Source organism: Archocentrus centrarchus, chromosome 6 (assembly GCF_007364275.1).
Source record: "Archocentrus centrarchus isolate MPI-CPG fArcCen1 chromosome 6, fArcCen1, whole genome shotgun sequence".
Classification (NCBI taxonomy): Eukaryota; Metazoa; Chordata; class Actinopteri; order Cichliformes; family Cichlidae; genus Archocentrus; species Archocentrus centrarchus.
In genome coordinates this window covers 32,698,221-32,716,684 of record NC_044351.1, presented here as the reverse complement: position 1 = coordinate 32,716,684, position 18,464 = coordinate 32,698,221, and the positions used below count along the sequence as shown (strand labels likewise).

Genomic DNA, 18,464 nt, shown 5'->3' with positions numbered 1-18,464 from the left:
CTTTAACATTTTACATGCTGACCGAGGCCTGTAACATCTGAGATGCAACTCTTACACAGTTTGGCCTTGGGGTGAATTTGCAGGGATGTCCACCTGTAGGAAGACTGTTGGGCTTGCTGATGGGTGGGAAGTGAGCAGCTACACTGGGGATGAGAGTGGGTCGCCTTCCAAGTGGAAGGTCAGTTGTTCAATTCCCAGCTCCTCTACTTTACATACCAGTGTCCTTGGGCAAAATAGTGAACCTCAAATTGTTCTCAATCATTTACATCAGTGTAAATGTGAGAGTGACAGAATGCAAAGAATAAAGGATGAATGTGGCTTGTATAAAGCCCTTAGATTAGAGTGGAAACCAGTCCATAGAGAGCTGGTGTAGAGAAATTAGTGCTGCTCAGAATTTTTTTAATATAGTCTGATTCTGACCTCTTTCAATCCTATCAAAGCACAGGTTGTCAATAAATGAAACAGTAAGTTAAGTTAGGTTTCCCCCACATTTATAGTTCCCAGCACACTGCTCACATTGTCCTGTATACTCGACCAGGTTATGCAAAAGACTGAAGAACGTATCCTTGCAGCCAGACAACTTTAGCTAATCCAGTAAAGGTAATGATGCTGGTTGGTTCATGCTGGATCATTTCATCATCATTCACTGCAATTTACATATAAATATAAAATTTGGATTCATCTCTCCATCAGACCTGTTGCCACTGATTTTTTTCAGAACCTGGTTGGTTCATGCTGGATCATTTCTGATGGTAGACACAAATGTTTTGTGGAAATTAAAGAAAGCTGAGCTAATAAAAGCAGCATTGTTTGGGATTTGAAGCGATCGCTGAGTGTAACTGCTGAACGTGGTAACCACTTTCAGAGTGAGCTACTAGAAAAATGGGAAACATGCAAATGTGCAAACATACATGGCATGTTAGTGTTCCATTGTGTGTTTGTCTATCCAGGTGTGATTTGACTGCATTGGCAGTGTGTTTGGGATCATTTTGAAAAATGAAACCACTGCCAATCAGATAATTTCCAGATCAAACTGTCATACAGTCAGATCAAAATCTGACCATTTCTCTGCATTTGTAATTCCATCAATTCTGACAAGATCTCCAAAACCACTGGCTGAAATGCAACCCCAAACCATGAGAGCCTTCACTGCAATTTACATGTTGATGATTTGAAGCCAAAAATATAAAATTTGGATTCATCTCTCCATCAGACCTGTTGCCACTGATTTTTTTCAGTCCACTTCTTGTGTAATTTGGTATATATCAGCCTTTTCTCCTTGTTTCCCTTCCTCAAGAATGGCTTCTTGACAGCCACCCTTCCACTGAGACATCAGTGAACAGGAGATGGATCAGCTGAAGGGCCAGATGCATCTCTCAGGTCCTGTTTTGGGTCTTTGTTGGATTTTTTTCCCATTTCTTAAATAAATGACTTTCAATTTCATCTGTTGTAGATCGTTTTTTAGGCCTGGCACTTCCTTCTTTTGTCCTCTACTTAAAAATTCCTCAATTTTTAAAGGACACATTGCACACCACCCCGAGATATGCCACGTTTTTGGCTAATAGCTCTTTGGGAATCATAATGCTGGTTTAAAAACACTATTTTATGTCTGTCAATCTGTCTTATCTTCAGCATTTGTAGTAGATTCAACTAAATAAATGGGAACAAGTTATGCACTTTTGTCAGGTTAAAATTGATTCTTTGATACTTATAGAGCACCTATATAGAGCACAGGCACACATTAGGCCCATGTGTTGCCAGTGTCACCGATTGGAACTGAGCCACAGCCCTCTAGTGCCTGCAGGAGACCTGTTACAGAGAGGGTCGTCACAGCATGTTTTTAACCAGGCTCCCGGTGCTGTATAATACAGTACAGTCTGAGGAGTGAGCTAAAGAGGCTAAAGAACAGCTTTTATTATTCTCCAATGAAAAAAAGACCCAGATTCTCTGTAAGAGTGGGTATCATGTGAACAAAAGAAAGGCAGTCAGATGGAAAAGTACTCACCGTAAAAGGATCACAAAGTTCAGAACTTGCTGTTTGTTTACAGCCCAGAATTATTCATTTGCTGGCTAAATAATGTGGAAACTACAGGTCACCTGTACATTCGCATGTACAGAGAGCTGACCAGGTGTGTGAGTGTGTGTGTGTGAACAGAGAGACCAGACACTGCTCACTGCTGATCACACAACACTACTGCTAAAAGTTTCATGTGTGTGTGTTGGTGTCAGAGTAACTGAACATGAGCGAGGAGTCAGGTTGTAGAAGGGAAGCCTTCCTTCTTTCAGTATATGAAGGAAGCCGACACGTCAGACCTGCACACAACAACAACAGCGGCAGCAGATGCCGGTGGCCTGTAAGCTATAAATTATGATTAATCATTCATTGTACAGGTTTAAATAAACAACAGGTCAAGTGGACTAGTTTCCCCTAACTGTGCTGGAAGGGGGATGAGATTATCAAGTATTTCAGCCCTGCTAACTGTCATACTTTTGAGTGTGACATGCAGGAGAATGCATTGATTTGCAAATCTCATGAGCTCATATTAATCGCAATAGAACAAAGAAATACATCAAATGTTTAAGTTTTCCAAAAAGAATTTCAAATTTTGGTTCGTTGTCAGCTTTGCTTCAGTCCACTTTAAATGAGCTTTGGCCCGGAGAAGATGATGGAGTTTCTGGATCATGCTCACATATAGTTTCTTCTTTGCATAATAGAGCTTTAACCTGCATATCAATTAACCTAATTAGTTGCAAAATGTTCCTCCAGCTGTTTCTTTTTAGTTCCACTTACTTTTCCAGCAATTTCACGACTCGTTAAAGAAGGAAGCTTTTACGAGTCGCCTCCTTGTTATCTTGAAAGATGCACGAAAACATGGCGTTTCCCGTTTTGGGCACCAAATTGAGATTTGCATAATTTGCAAGTCATAACTGCTGCAGATACAGGCAGCAGAAATGTTCAGAGAGAATGGGTTTTAACTAGTCTAAGTCTGGTGGATAACGATGATCCCACTGGCTAATCAAACCAATACACACTGCTCAAAAATTAAAAAAAAAAATTATAGAAACACTTTTTAATCAGAGTATAGCATCAAGTCAGTTAACGTCTGCAATATTTCAATTCCATTTTATTTCTATAGTGCCAAATCACAATAGCTGCCTCAATGCACTCTATATTGTAAGGTAAAGACCCTACAGCAATACAGAGAAAGTTAAGTAGCAAACTTTCAGTTTCAGCTGCTTTGGTGTTCATGAAATTACCAACAGGTGCACTAGAGGGGCAACAATGAGACAACCTCCCAAAACAGGAATGGTTTTACAGGAGGAGGCCACTCACATTTTTCCTTGCTCATGTTTTCTGACTTTTTTCACCACTTTTGCATTTGGCTAGGCTCAGAGTCACTACTGGTAGCATGAAGTGACACCTGGATCCTACAAAAGTTACACAGGTAGACCAACTCCTCCAGGATGGCACATCAATACATGCCATTGCCAGAAGGTTTGCTGTGTCTCCCAGCTCAGACTCAAGAGCATGGAGGAGATTCCAGGAGGCAGGCAGTTACTCTAGGAGAGCTGGACAGGGCCGTAGAAGATCCTTAACCCATCAGCAGGACCGGGATCTGCTCCTTTGTGCAAGGAGGAACAGGATGAGCACTGCAGATCTCCAAAATGACGTCCAGCAGCCACTGGTGTGAACGTCTCTGAGCAAACAATCAGAAACAGACTTGATGAGGGTGGCCTGAGGGCCAGACGTTCTCTAGAGGGTGCTGTGCTCACTTCCCAGCACCGTGGAGTCTGAGTGGCATTTGCCATAGAAGAGCAGAACTGGCAGGTCACCACCGGCACCCTGTACTTTTCACAGATGAGCGCAGGTTCACCCTGAGCACATTTGATGGATGTGAAAGGGTCTGGAGAAGCCGTGGAGGACGTTATGCTGCCTGTAACATCATTAAACATGACCAGTTTGATGGGTCAGTGAAGGTCTGGGGAGGCATATCCATGGAGGGATGCACAGACCTCTACAGGCTAGGCAACGGCACCCTGACTGCCATCAGGTATCAGGATGAAATCCTTAGACTCACTGTCAGACCCTACACTGGTGCAGTGGGTCCACCAGGTGCACGACAGTGCCCGGCCTCATGTGGTCAGAGTATGCAGGTAGCTCCTGGAGGATGAAGGAACTGATACCATTGACTGCCCCCCACGCTCACCTGACCTAAATCCAACAGAACACCTCTGGGAGATTATGTTTCGGTCCATCTGACCCAGCCAGGTTGCACCTCACTGTCCAGGAGCTCAATGATGCCCTGGTCCCCCAGGACACCATCCACCACCTCATTAGGAGCCCCAGCGCTGGCAGGCATGTATACAAGCACGTGTCCTGTTATAACATGAATGCAGGTTTACATTTCTTTACAGCATTTTAGCAGAATTTAATGCACCGATGATATGCTGAAGAGATCGTCTCCCAGCTGGGTCGGGAATGCTTCCGTGTCCCCCAAGAAGAGCTGGAGGAGGTGGCTGGAGAGATTGGGGGGGGGACATCTTTGCAAAAAAAACTGCTGCCTTGTACCTGGGCCCCAGATAAGCATTACAAAAATCTATGAACGGATGGCTGTACCTGTGTAATGATTTTTCTAAGACATGATGGCATAAAGCAACTTAAAAATACCTTAATATTGGTTGATTTTGTCACTTTGTGAAAACACATGGGGCAATGTGCAGAACAGTATCCAGCAAAATTAAACAGTGTTTTAACCCCCAAATATCTTTTTCAATTTTGCTTATTTGAGGTAAATTCAAACTCTTTAACTCAACCTGTTTCCCTCGATTGAACAAAATATAAAACTATATATAAAAGATATATACTGTAATAAAAAGCACCCCAACTCAAAACAAATGTGCAGTAAATTCACTCACAACACGGGTATTTCAACTAAATAAAAATCATTTATTTTTCATTAATATTAATATTATTATCATCATCATCATCATCCTACCTAGAGAGTCCACCATGCCACTTTCAGATCTGGAGTAGTGCTAAGATGCCTGTCTGTCTGTCAGGGAAGAGGACGGGGAGGAAAAGAAACGGAGCAGACAGACGGATCAGGGTTGGGGCAGTTCGGGACTTGTACAGGTTCACGCTTCTGTTCATTCTCCATGCTGATGCAAACAAAGAGGGGAGGTTCTATAAAGGAGGGCTTGACAGAAGGAGGAGGTGGTACTGAATTGTCCTTAAAAGCAGTAATTGTCTTCACTGGCCTACGTGAAACTGAGCTGGGAGAACAGAGACCAGTTGAGGGGACAGTGGGGGTGTGGGTGGGGGCAGCTTCAAGCTCACTGGTCAGGCTGCTGGACAGGGAACCAGGACAAGCCAATCACAGACTGATACAGAGGAGGAGGGTTTATGTATACACGTCTGCATCTGTGTTTGTACATGTAGAGGTGTGCTTGCACTGATGTGTGTGTATCCGTATGCACGTATCTGTGAGTGTGTAACTGGTCAGAGTTACTTTGATCCATTGTCACTGTACACTTGTCAAAGTTACTGTCACAACTGGGTACAAAGTTGAGGTAACAAACTTCTTTTTTCTGCTTCTGTGGAGAGAGAGAGGGGGGGGGGGAGGGGGGAGAGAGAGAGAGAGAGAGAGAGAGAGAGAGAGAGAGAGAGAGAGAGAGCGAGAGAGAGCGAGGATCGATTAGAAGCGTCGACACAATTACAGCAACTCGCAGACACTTCACTTAACGGCTCCTGAAAGCCAAAACTCGACTGACCTGCTTTGTCGGGACAGCGTGAGCACTTGCCTAATCAGATTTGGTGCAGACGACGTGATTTTAAAAAAAGCACAACAACAACAACAAAAAAAAGAAAAACACTGACCAACTGCTGGGACGTGCTTTATACGGTTTTGGTGCAACTTCTGAAACTCCTGGTTCTGCTAAATTCATTTTCAGTGAAGAAACTTGTTTGCATGTTTTCATATCTGCTGCTCGTGCACAAGATTTTTGACAAGATTTTCTGACATACAGCCATAAATTCCTCTCTGTTCCTTAGTTATGCTGTTAATTAATGGTCAGATAAATGTTGTAAGGGCAGATAAGGGTTGTAGGAAAATCAGGATTTTGGGGGCTTACTTGTTTGCCAAATTAGTCACGATATGCCCGTTATTAATAACCAACTTCACCGTGGACTTTTCAAACGCAAATTCATTCTTGTAGACAATTGGGTGAATATATAATCAGAATCTGAATTATTCTCCTAATGAATTCATCCTTGAGTCCAAGTGAGCATTTGCACCAGATTCAAAGAAATTCTCTCCATGCACCCAAAAAATATGTTCATAAGAACAGGGTGGGACTATCTGCCACATATCATGGGATATATGTAGTATATTGCAAGTTGTAAATGCAGCAATAAAAAAAAATCCTCTAAGAGCTGTAAAATATTTCAAACTGATTGCCTTTTGCAAAAAAAAACAAAACAAACAAAAACAAAACAGGTGCACAAGCAACAGGAAATGAGTTAGTTTGCAAGTTTCCTTCAAATAAGGGACCCATTCTTGTCATTCCCAGCTCCACGTTTTGGATCTTGGATTCTGTGACTCACGCAAAGCTACTCTGCTAATTTAAAATAGTCCATATTTATCTCATACTGCTCCCTGCTGCAGCCCCTCAGGTTGCACTCTGTCCCACACAAGTTGTTTTACTCAGCTTTTTTCAGATTGGCTGCCCCTCACAAACAGCAGATGGGTGGGGCCTCTGTCCTCACAGACACAACCACTTTCAGATATGCAGTGAAAGCACAACAGGTTCTCTTTAAAGTTTGGCAGAAGTGAGAGCATCTAAATGAGTTTTTAAAAAACTGCATCTGGCTCTAAAATCCCTGCTGGTTTGGAATCCTGTGTATGCTCTGAACTCATCACTGACGGATGAATGTTTTTAAACTGTTACCTGTGTTTCATCGCGCTGTAGTGTTGCCACTGGAAACCATGTTGCTGTCAGAGTTCGACAAAGATTGCTCCTTCACTACAGGGTCTGCAGGAGCGAGAGGGGGAAAAGGAACCACGTTTAAATGACCTTAAACTCCAGAATATCTCTGAGAACAATAGATTTCCTTTAGATTTAGGGTCCTCTCATTTTAATAATTTAAATCACAGGTTACACTTACAGAAGTAGGGGTGCTCCATGGCCTCTGTGGCAGTCAGTCTCTGTTGGTGGTCGTATCGTAGCAGCTTGTCCAGCAGGTCCAGAGCTTCAGGACTCACCAAGTGCTGATTCTCCGTCTGCACAAACTGTTCCCAGCGCTTCCTGCTCTGCCTGCAGACAAAAACACATTCCTTATTTCCAAACCTCCCCCCAGGAGAGCTCCATTTGCCACAGGTGTGTTATTTTATCATTATGAGATTTTTCTACAGGTGGAGTGGAAAAAGGTAGACAGCTGTGCAGCACTAATAAAATTGAAATTGTTAATTCGGGATATTTTCAGTCTGTATTTGGCTTTCATTTCTACGACACATTCAGCTTGACAACAGCTGCTGCATATCACAATGTTTCTCTAGTGGAGGGAATCCCAGAGGCTGAGTCAGAGTGAGACTTACTGTCCCAGGAGGTCCTTGAAGCGTGGGTCCAGTTCAATGTGGTATTTACGCAGGTAGCCGAAAAGCTCGTCTGTCCCCAGGACTTTGGCAATTCGCACCAGCTGGGAAGCACAACAGTGAAAGAGCATAAACTTCAGATCAGGCTTTTAACACCTTCCAGTCTCTTGTTAGGAATTCTGTGTGTGCGCTGCAGCAAAAGCGACTTCTTCCTGTCACTAATGTCAACACTTCAGAATTAATTAAAGCTATCAGAAGCATGTCAAGAAACGTTTTCTTGGACTTTATGTCCAAAGCATCTGTGTATCGTGTTGAGGAGATATCAGCTGAAGTTGAATTGAGGCTGGGCTGTACTTTTCAAGCTTCAAAAGCTTACATGTCCATCTTTGAATATACAGTCTATGCTACAAAACTGGGGGAAATCTCACAATAAATACAGCATTTACCTGTTTCTTAGGAGCGAGCACCTGCACTGGTCCTCTGATAGTGAAAGTTTTAGTTACGGTTTACAAAGAATAATTACAAAAAGTACCTCTAACTGAGAAACAGGATGCCACAAACAGCTGTGTGTCTGTGCCATGAGCCGAGGCGGACCCTCTGAGTTTCTCAATGCACGTGTTTATGAAATCGGTTATCTTTACTCTTTTGTTTTGTCTCGTAAAAAATGTGTGTGAAAGGCACCTGATCGTAGTTATCTTGTCCATGGAAGAAGGGCTCTTTCTGAAAGATCATACTGGCCAGCATGCAGCCCAGGCTCCACATGTCTAGGCTGTAGTCATACATCTGGAACACACAATCATCAAACAGCACTGCCGATGATGAGAAAACAGACATCTTAATTATCCACATGTGAGAATAAGTGAGAATTAATGGGTTTAACTTGACTGGCAAACCGTGTGTGTGTGTCTGTGTGAGGCTGTGTGTGTGTCTGTATTACCTGGTAGTCCACGAGGAGTTCAGGGCCCTTAAAGTATCGCGAGGCCACTCTGACGTTGTACTCCTGGGACGGGTGGTAAAACTCTGCCAAGCCCCAGTCTATAAGGCGTAGCTAAAAAACACACAGCAGAGACACATCCTGTTAGTGCACTATAGGGTAAAGTAGGGTGAATTCACATCTGTATGAGCCTGCTGCCCCCTGCTGGACATTATATAGTAGGTTTTTCTTTCTTTCTTTAGACTAAAGGTAAATCTCATTTCCACTGCTGCATCTCACTGCTGCCTGCACTTCCTTCCACAGAGCACCGATTCTGCCCAGCTCAGCCTCCACTAAGCTTCACCGTTGCCTGGAGAAATGTGTCCTTGCAGTGCCCTCCAGCTCACTGAACAGACGGTGTTCTGTTCAAACCAAATACTTCAAATTTTGAGCCTCCGCTGCCATTTTTCGGCACTCGAGGTTCAGTGAGTTGCACTTTGTTGCCAGTTCAGAGAAAAGGCTTTTTGGCTGCATGTTCTGAGCTCATGGCCGAGCATCTCCACATTTCAAAGGGAAGTGTATTTTGTCTGCTGCACTCAGATTTCTGCATTTCAGCTTCACAGCGTTCCTCGTTTGCTTGTGCTCCTGCAGACGAGCTGGTACTGCTGGAAACCCCTGTGCGCCTGTGAGAGGCCATACTGATGCAGGATGACAACCTTCAGGTCTTGTTGTTATGCTAACAGCTGGAAAGACTTTTTGATGAAACTGTCACTTCTGCAGCAACCTTTTTTTTTTTTTCTCCTCCCCTTTAAGCGAGGCTGCCTACCAGCCACTTTCATTCCTGTGACACTGTTGTTTCTGAGTCTACTCAAGATTTTGGTTCAACCTACATTTTCAATCAGGAAATAGGATCTGCTACTGCTTTCATTAAAAGCATGATGGGAAACAAATAAAGCCTGCAATTATTTATCAAGTTTAACAATTACTGACTTAAAAGAAAAAGGTAAAGCTACTGAATGATCTCTATTGTTGGAACATCATTAGATAACAGGCTTTTTGGGGCATTGAATGTATTTAACTCCCTGATGAAGGCTTGTAAATGCTAAATGTATCACAGTTAAATATCACTGTGCTATGAGCATGCAGGCATTTTAACGTATGGAGGACTTGATCAGTCTTTCACACTGTTTTGGTAGAATTTTGGCCCACTCTGCTTTACAGCGTGGCTTCAGGTCACTGAGGTTTGCAGGCACTCATTTGTGCTCAGCCCTCTGAAGGTCCTGCTGCAGCATTTGAATGCCTTGATTCTTTTCCTCTTCAGGCATTCTGTTGGAGATTTATTGCTGTGTTTGAGATCATTGTCCTGTTGCATGACCCACTTTGAGTCAAGCTTTAGCTGTTGGACAGATGGCCTCACATTTGACTCTTGAATACTTTGGTATACAGAGGAGTTCAAGGTCAACTCAGTGACTCAGTCCAGGACCTGTGGCTGCAAAACAAGCTCAAATCGTCACCACTGTGCTGACAGTTGGTATGAGGTGTGCGTGCTGATATGGTTTCACCAAATGTGGTGCTGTACGTGATGGCCAAACATTTCCACTTTGGTCTTATTGTTCCAGAAGTCTTGCTATTTGTTCAACTTTGCAAACCTAACCAGTGTTGCCATGTTCTTTTTAGAAACAAGGGGCAACCCTTCCAAACAACACGTTTACCCATTCACACCCATCCATACAAGCACTTCCTTCTACAAATACAGGAATCGAACCACCAACCTTCTGATTAGTAGAGGACCTGCTCTACCTCCTGAGCCACCCCAATGGTGTAATTAGTTTTTCACAGGCAGATTTCATTAGAGCATTTTGAAGAAATAGAAGAAAGATGCTCATCTGTCCGTCTAAAGCCAAACCAGTTTTTGATTCGTTTTCTGTACGCGGTGTCGGTGTTGTGCTGGCAGCCTGTAGTTTTTTTTCAGTGATTAGTGGACTTCCTTTCTAACCTGCTGTTAGTGTTGCTCACTACTGATGCTGGAAATAGAAGAGAGGACTCGAGGCAAAGCACTCGAGAGCGAGCATAAGGATCACATCTTCTGGACTCTTAACAGAAAACAGATCCTGAGTCCTTCACGTTTAAGTCACACTACATGCTGTTAGAAGCAACCAGGGGAGTTGGGACAGTCTCGTTTTTTTAAGTAATATCATAATCTGTTCAGACATTGGCAATAAAAAGTGACATACAGGTAATCACAGACTGATGACCATAAACGCTTTCATTAGCTGGGCCCTGTAGCATGCACCAACAAGGTGCAGTGAGCCTCACATTTATGTAAATGGAAATTATATCTGTGTTTATTTTAAGGATCTCATGCCTAATGCACTCATGCAGGGACTCTGCGTGTTTGAAAGCCCACGCTAATGCAATAACAACTCCTTTTCAAAATGGGAAGAAAAAAATAACAAAAGAGGGGAATGAAAAGCCGCGGTGAAAATAACCAGCGAGACGCAGCAAGAGGGAGGGGGCGGGACCGAAAAGAGAGCGTGGGGGAGTGAGGGGAGAACAAAATAAGACTGCACAAGGCACTGCCTACCTTTCTCAACTGGTGGTCGATCATCACATTGTGAGGTTTGACATCACGGTGCATAATTCCCATGCTGTGACAGTAGTCCAGAGCCTGCCACACACACACACACACACACACACACACACACACACACACACACACACACACACACACACACACACACACACACAAAAAACATGAACACAGACAAAAACACAAATTTGGGAGGGGTCTGAAGGAGTCTGAGAAGCTTTTGTGTGCAAATGCATCAGATTAAAAAGGTTGAGTTAAGAGGTCTCACCTTCAGTAGTTCATACATATAGAAACGGATATCATAATCTGTCAACTTCTGGTACAACTCCTGCCAAAAAGAAAAAGAAAAAAAATCAGCATCAGGATTTACTGCTCTTTCAAGCTTACTGATTACAGCACAGCTATGAGAGGCACGAAAGTGGCAAGCATTCAATGTGGCACCTATCAATCTAGGAAACAGGTGATAATTGTACCTTGAAGTCTGTGTTATTGATGCATTCAAAGACGAGCGCTGGCGTTCTGGACTATACAGCCACCACAGAGAGAACGAGAAGAGGGTGGGAAGGATGTCAAGAGGGGGGAAAAAAAATAATTAACACCACAGAAAAAAAGATCAGGAGAACACTCATTCTTGATTCAATCACCTGATTAATCAGTGATTTGGCAGCCCCACTGTGTGATCAAGACCCAAACAGGACGCACGATACAACCATTTGGATCATGCTTGATACTCAAAAAGCTGTGGATACAACGATCATTTTCTAACCCAATAAAGTTCACAGGAACAAACAAACACAAAGGACCCTGCAGGGTTCCCACCGCTGCACTGGAACAAGGCCTCCTGGCTTAGTCAGAGCATTTCCACTGCCTATAAATATCCTTCCTTCCTGGTCGGTTGATGTGTCCCAGCTCAGAAAATTGTAAAGCGAGATATCCAGTCTGGTTGTCCGAGTAGATTTCAGATTGGAAACACAGAATATAGAAACATAAAAGTGGTCAAACTATGAAACTGTTGTTACTACCGTTGACTGTAAAACAAAAATGATAGAGCCACACATTTCAGGCCTGATGGGAAGCTGTGAGCCAAAACAATCACACGGTAAATACAGCAAAACTGGAATTATAAGATTACTTTGTTTCTCATGTCAACAGCAAGCACACCGAGTGTATCATTTGCAACATCTGTGATCTTACTTGTGCTTCTAATTTCCACAGGCTGCTACACACAGCAGCTCACAGCTTTCACCCAACATTACAGGCACCCTATGGACTTATTATAAACTGTTAGCAGCACTAATGGAAAATGCTGTCATGAGTGGCTCCCTGCTGTATTTGTCATGTGAAGAGACAAGCGTTCAGGTGAGCACACAGCGCCGCAATCAAAAGCTGCAGTTCCACAAATGGCCACTTGAGGCCATAAAAGTGAGTCGCTCAACTCTGAATTCAGACACTTTCACTCATTTTAATCTGTGAAAAATATTCAGGAAAACCTGATTTTAGGTGCTGGAATCACGTCAGGATACAAAACAGTCAGAATGGTGCATCTCTTATTTGAATGACATTCAAGCAAAGAAGTTATGCAAACTTAATTATTCACAGTACAGCTGTCTTAGAGCCAGTTTGTTTCTTTGAGAAAACGAGGGCACCAAAGAGGACTTAATCTAATAACTGCCTCTCTGGCTCATGTCTCACAGCCTGGCTCTAATTTTACACCTTGATTTATTTTCTTACCACTGGGTCTTTGACTGTGTCCACCAGGCGGATGATATTGGTCCCTCCTCTCAAGTTCTCCAGGATCTTGATTTCTCGCTTGATCTTCTTCTTCTTGACCGGCTAAAAAAAAAAAAAAAGCATTATAAAAATAAATAAATAAATAAAATAAAAATCAGATTGAACAGTCTCAGAGTAGAAGAAGACAACAAAGGCTGTAAAAGCAGAAAGGTTTGCGTCTGTGCTGCTTCTTCTCACTCCTGACTTCGTATCTGCTGACTCTGCTCGCCCCGTCGCTGCTGCTGCATTCTTCAGCATCCCTTAGCATCGCTCAGTCTGAGGTTTCCATTTAAGTGGCTGTCAGCTAATCCTTATCTGTCACAGGCATCACTCATTTTTTTTTCTTTTAGGGGTTGGACCTTTAGCACCAAGTCACGGAGATGTTTAGTGGTCATGTTAACTATGACTTCGGGGAGACAGGAACAAATCAAACAGCGAATTGATTCTTCTGCAGAATTCTCTGCAAAGTCCAAACGATCTACAACTACAAATCTTATGAGGTGCTCTGAGCAGAGACTCTACTTTGTTCTTAAGAAGGGTTCAAATGACTTGGATATGTAAATGTGTGCAGGCAGAAGCTTGCGTGCTCAATTACTTTAATCCACTGCTAAAGACGCAATGGTAATAGTGCCAGCCAATCAAAGCCAGGTTTACTGTTAGCACCGCCTACTTCCTACAAATGAATAGAGCTTTGCCTTTATGATCAGTTATATATTTGTTTATTCCTGATGTGATGCAAATGTTCGGCCGTTCTGAGCACAGTAACCACACGCTGTCATCCTGCTGGCACCAATTTTTTAAATCTTCCTCTGGGATTTCCAAAAGCAGCAGGGGGCTTTGCTCACTGGCTTAACGGCAGAGCTGCAATTAGCTCCAGATCAGCACTGACTGACTGACCTAGAGCTGCAATCACTGTTTGGGCCACCAGAGAGTGGCCTAAGTGTGGGAATTTGTTCCTCTCTTTCATCTGGTAAAATAGAAAATTTAACATTTGTTCTAACCTGGACTGTTCTGTCAGATAAAATAACACATCTCACTTTGGACTCTTCCAAATTGGATGTTTTGTTTCAGCACTAATTCAACAGACATCCATTTTCTTCCTCTTATCCTATTCAGAGTCGCCGGGGGGGGGGGGGGGCTATCCCAGCTGTCATAAGGCGAGAGGCCGGGTACACCCTGGACAGGTCGCCAGCCTGTCACAGACATGTAATCTATTACCTGACAAATGCAGGAAAACTGGAAAACTAAGGTGCACCTATTGTAAGCTTACACGGTCACTGCATGTTAGCAAAGTTTGAAACAATTTGTTTTTCCCTTTCAAACTGAAAATTTTAAGAATCTTTTCAGGTTCCTCTAAGCAGCTGGGATGAGAGTCAGCAACTCTAAGCCTGAGGCCATAGTTCTCTGCTGGAAAATGATGCCAGAAGAGTTGTTGGCTCAAGTGTGGTCAGCACCTCCCTTTGGAGGTTTTGAGGGTACACCCAAATGGAGGAGTCGCCCAGGTAGACTAATAGCTTGCTGGAGAAACTCATCTGGTCTGGGAGCACCTCAGGATCCTCCAGGAAAATGTGGAAAATGTATCTGAGGAAAGGGACATCACGAATATCCTGCTTAGCCTAACAGAGCGACCCCATGTCTGATAAGTGGAAGAATGTCTGTTCACTTAATCATTCAAGAAATATTAAGGTCTGCAACTAACCATATTTTCATTACTGGTCAATCTGCACATTATCTGTGTGGTTATACCTCATCAGCTGCCAAAATCACCGTCTGCTTTGAAGTTTTCTGAAAATGCACTATAACCGGAACGGTAATCTGCAGGGCTGAAAAACGAAGCCAACAACTGCAGTTCCTCAAACGGCCACTTGAGGCTGGTTCCAAATTTCAGTCAATCCCATTATTCCAAATTATGCTACTTTTGGCTGCTCCCTTATTCACAAGGGGTCGCCACAGCAGGTAGCTTCCCATGTTTGATCTGGGAGATTTATTACACAGGATACCCTTCCTGACACAACACCAAAGGGGATTTGTGTCTCCTCCTGGGACTGACCCGGGGTTTGTTAAGCGAATATGTACGCTTAAATCTGGGGGTTCGGCCACTTTAATTAACAGGTGCACCAAAACAGTGAGCTGTATCCAACAGCTGCTTCAGGTTCATTTGTGCTGTTGATGCCTTTAGGAGCATTTTGAATGGCTTTATCTGACAAATAATATGGATTTAAGTCTGATATAGCCAGTCCAACAAGTTTCTCCTTTAGCTTTCTTGATACTACTAATGCCATCTTCAGCTGCTCCCTTGTCACAAGGGGTCACCAAAGGAGGTAGCTCCACATATTTGATTTAGTGCAACCCACCCAAGAGATTTGGGTTTCACCTGGGGGGGAAAAAAAAGTCTCTTCTTAGGCGAATGTGTACACCACTACGCTATGGAGCCAGAAACCAGCAGAATTCCTCCACCTATTGTATACAGTGTGTTTATCCAATAGCTTTTCATAATTGGTGGTATTGGGTGTAATTGTAAGGATTTGTAACAGTGTTTGCAAAGGTTTTTGATAGTAAACTATTATTACTAATTAAATTATTGGTAGTGATTCTATTACTGCCCATGATGACAATGCTGATTCCAAAGAGGTGTCTTCAACTTGCTTGCTGAAATACACAGTTTATCAATGCATAAGACCAAAAAAAAAAAAAAAGTAGCAATGGCAATGAACTCTTGGGAAGCTCCAACTGCTCACCTTCAGGATCTTGACCACCACCTTCTCATTGTTGGTGATGTTGATAGCCTCGAACACCTCGCTGTACTTCCCTCTGCCCAGCTTTCTAACCAGCTGGTAATCTTCCTGGTTGCTATAGGGACAAACAGAAAAATGGAGCAGGAATGTGAGTAGAGGAAAATATTTTCAGCTTCAGCATGCAATTAAATCAGTCTATACTTTGTTTCTAAATGTTCTACCCACTGACTTCTGGCTCTGATACCAAGCCAAAATGTTATACAAGTGAGCAGACAGGTTGGTTATGGGACAGAGATGGAGGTAAGGGGGAGGAAAGTGTCAGACAGTGAAGAACAGCAGGCTTGAAGGTTGGGAGACATGGTGTCATCACACCCTCACAGCTAAATGTATAATAATAGACGCCCATCTGCCACATTATCCCTCCACAGAAATCCATTATCATGCAATTAAAGCACATTGCAGTAATCAGAAATTTCCTCACTTCCAGTTGGGTACGTGGGCCTCGTAGTCCCAGTACTCCCGGGTCTTCAGCGTGTTGACATCTGCGTACACACGGGCTTTGCTACCGGCCACCGGACCCGGCATGGCGAGACCCGTGGCTCGGGTGCCGTGCGGCGCGTGTCACGGGGATCTGCTGGGATGTGGATGGCAAACTAACTGGGGGGAGGGGGATGTATGAAGGGGATAACGTGTGTGGGTGTGAAGCGGAGCTGGCCAGCCAGCTAGCGTGTAGAGAAAAACAACCAGAGTGAAAAAAGGGGAGACAGGGATGACGAGAAAACCCAGGGATGACCGCCGGGAAAAGCCGCAGTGAGTGCACGCCGAACACCGTTCCTTGGTGGGGTTGACAGAAGCAGCAGAGACGGGGGCGGTGGAGCTCTGAGTGTGCTGATAATGTCGGAATGATGAGCAGCTGAGGTTACACACAGGGACGGGGAGGCATCAGGGTGCTGAGGTAGAGAAGAACCGGACCCCTGAAAGGCCACAGAGGGAGGCTGGAAAGGAGGTCGGTGGTCTAAATACGGGTTTAAACTCCGAGGCTAACGTTCCTCTCTTTGCGGGCCCCAAATCCGAGAGGAAACAGGCGGACTTCCTGCGCTGGTCGGGGATGCCCACCGTGGTCTGGTGTTCGCTATCACTCGACAGCTGATGTGACGGTTCGGCAGCGGGGATCGATCTCCGGGAGAGAGGGGGGGTGGAGTAGCAGAGAGATCGATGATGTTAGCTAACGTTAGCCAGTGATGCTACTTGAGCGCGGGGATGTCGCACCGACGGGGAGCGCTCGGCGCCGTGCACCACCATCAGCGGAGCTAGCGTCATGTGCTATCGGCTGTGCGGGGAAAGCAGCGCCTCAAAGGCCCGGTGCCACACGCCCACGGAGACCCCTCGATTCAAGGGGTTTCTTCTGCAGCTGCGGACCTCCCCTGGTCGAGAGCGCAGGGAAAGGAAACGGATTGCGACTGAAGAGGAGCAAGAGCGCCGCCCGGATGTGAAAGCCACTGGCTGCCGGGGTGAGAATAAGAAATGAGACCTTCGAGTGGGCAGCCGGGCCACAGCGCCCCCTGGTGATGAGGATGTGACGGATTTCTCAAATCTGTCAAAACGTGCAAAAATAAGGGAAAATCAGCTGACTCCGGTATGTAACAGGTGTCCTCTGTTTGTCTGTCAGCAAGGTGCAAAAACCACCTAATCTCATTAATATTTTTGAAAAAAAACGAGGAACCCATTCGATTTTTGGTGCTCAGGTCACTTCCCTAAAAACTAGATATGCTCTCCAAGTCCACTTTTAGTTTTGAAAGTTTTCCTTATAGGACACTTTTAGGGAGGGTTGATGTTTGACAGTTTCACCCGGCAAACAGCAGCCTAGTTTGTACAAAACTAACCTTCAGGAAACGTTCCTTAAAGGTTCCCTGAAGGTGTCATTTTGGAGAATATTCTAGAAAAGTAACCTTCGGGGGGATGTCAAGTAAACTTTCAGACGTGACGTTCAGGGAGCATTGCCTGAACGTTCCCTTGTTTGCTGGGTCAAACTGGTGGGAAATGAAGGGGTTGTGGCTGCATAATTTTTTAATGCTTAGATTTAAGAGATTTAACCTAATTAAGGGGTAACTTAAGGACTCTTTCATGTTAAGGGATTTGTATCTGTGGCACTGCTGAGGTGTTATTGAAGCCAAGGTTGCTTTGATAGAAGCCTTTGGCTCATCTCTATTTTTGAGTCGGGTGTTTCTCATCTTCCTCCTGAAAATACTCCACGGATTCTCTGTGGGGTTCAGGTCAGGCGAGTTGGCTGCCAATCAAGCACAGTTATAACATGGTCAGCAAATAATTTGGTAGTAGTTTTGGTGCTGTGAGCAGGCGCAAAGTCCTGCAGGAAAAGGAAATTGGTGTCAGCAGATGGAAGCATGACGCACTCTAAAATCCTCTGGTAGATGCTGTGTTGACGTTGGCCTTGATAAAACACAGTGGACCAACCATCAGCAACACCAGCATATGACATGGCAAACCAATCATCACAGACTTCACAGTGGACTTCAAACGCCTTCTGCACCTCTCCACTCTTCCTCCAGACTCTAGGACCTTTCATCTGGAAAAAAAAGGTCTTTGGACCATTTCCATGTCCAGTCCTCGTTCTCCTTAGCCCAGGTAAGACGCTTCTGGGGTTCCTGAATCAGGAGTGTCTTGATATCAGGATTGCGGCCGGTGTAGCTCCATCCCTGAAGACATCTGTGATTGGTGGCTCTTCACACACTGAATCCAGCCTCAGTCCACTTCTTGTGAAGCTCTCCCAAGTTCTTGAATCAAGTTTTCATAACAATCCTCTCAAGACTGCGCCCGTCCCTGTTGCTTGTGCACCTTTTCATACC

General features: G+C 44.2%; 1 protein-coding gene across 1 annotated transcript; it reads right to left on the bottom strand.

Moving 5' to 3' along the window:
• Window positions 1-4,927: 4,927 nt before the first annotated feature.
• Window positions 4,928-17,108, bottom strand: csnk2a2b (casein kinase 2, alpha prime polypeptide b). The gene is made up of 12 exons (XM_030731886.1): window positions 16,082-17,108; window positions 15,604-15,715; window positions 12,827-12,928; window positions 11,569-11,619; window positions 11,364-11,423; window positions 11,090-11,173; window positions 8,530-8,640; window positions 8,274-8,375; window positions 7,596-7,696; window positions 7,166-7,314; window positions 6,949-7,032; window positions 4,928-5,595 (listed from the first exon to the last, which is right to left on the bottom strand). The coding sequence occupies exons 1-11, from the start codon at window positions 16,183-16,185 to the stop codon at window positions 6,956-6,958; spliced, it is 1,053 nt and encodes a 350-aa protein (XP_030587746.1). The 5' UTR covers window positions 16,186-17,108; the 3' UTR covers window positions 4,928-5,595; window positions 6,949-6,955.
• Window positions 17,109-18,464: the final 1,356 nt, after the last annotated feature.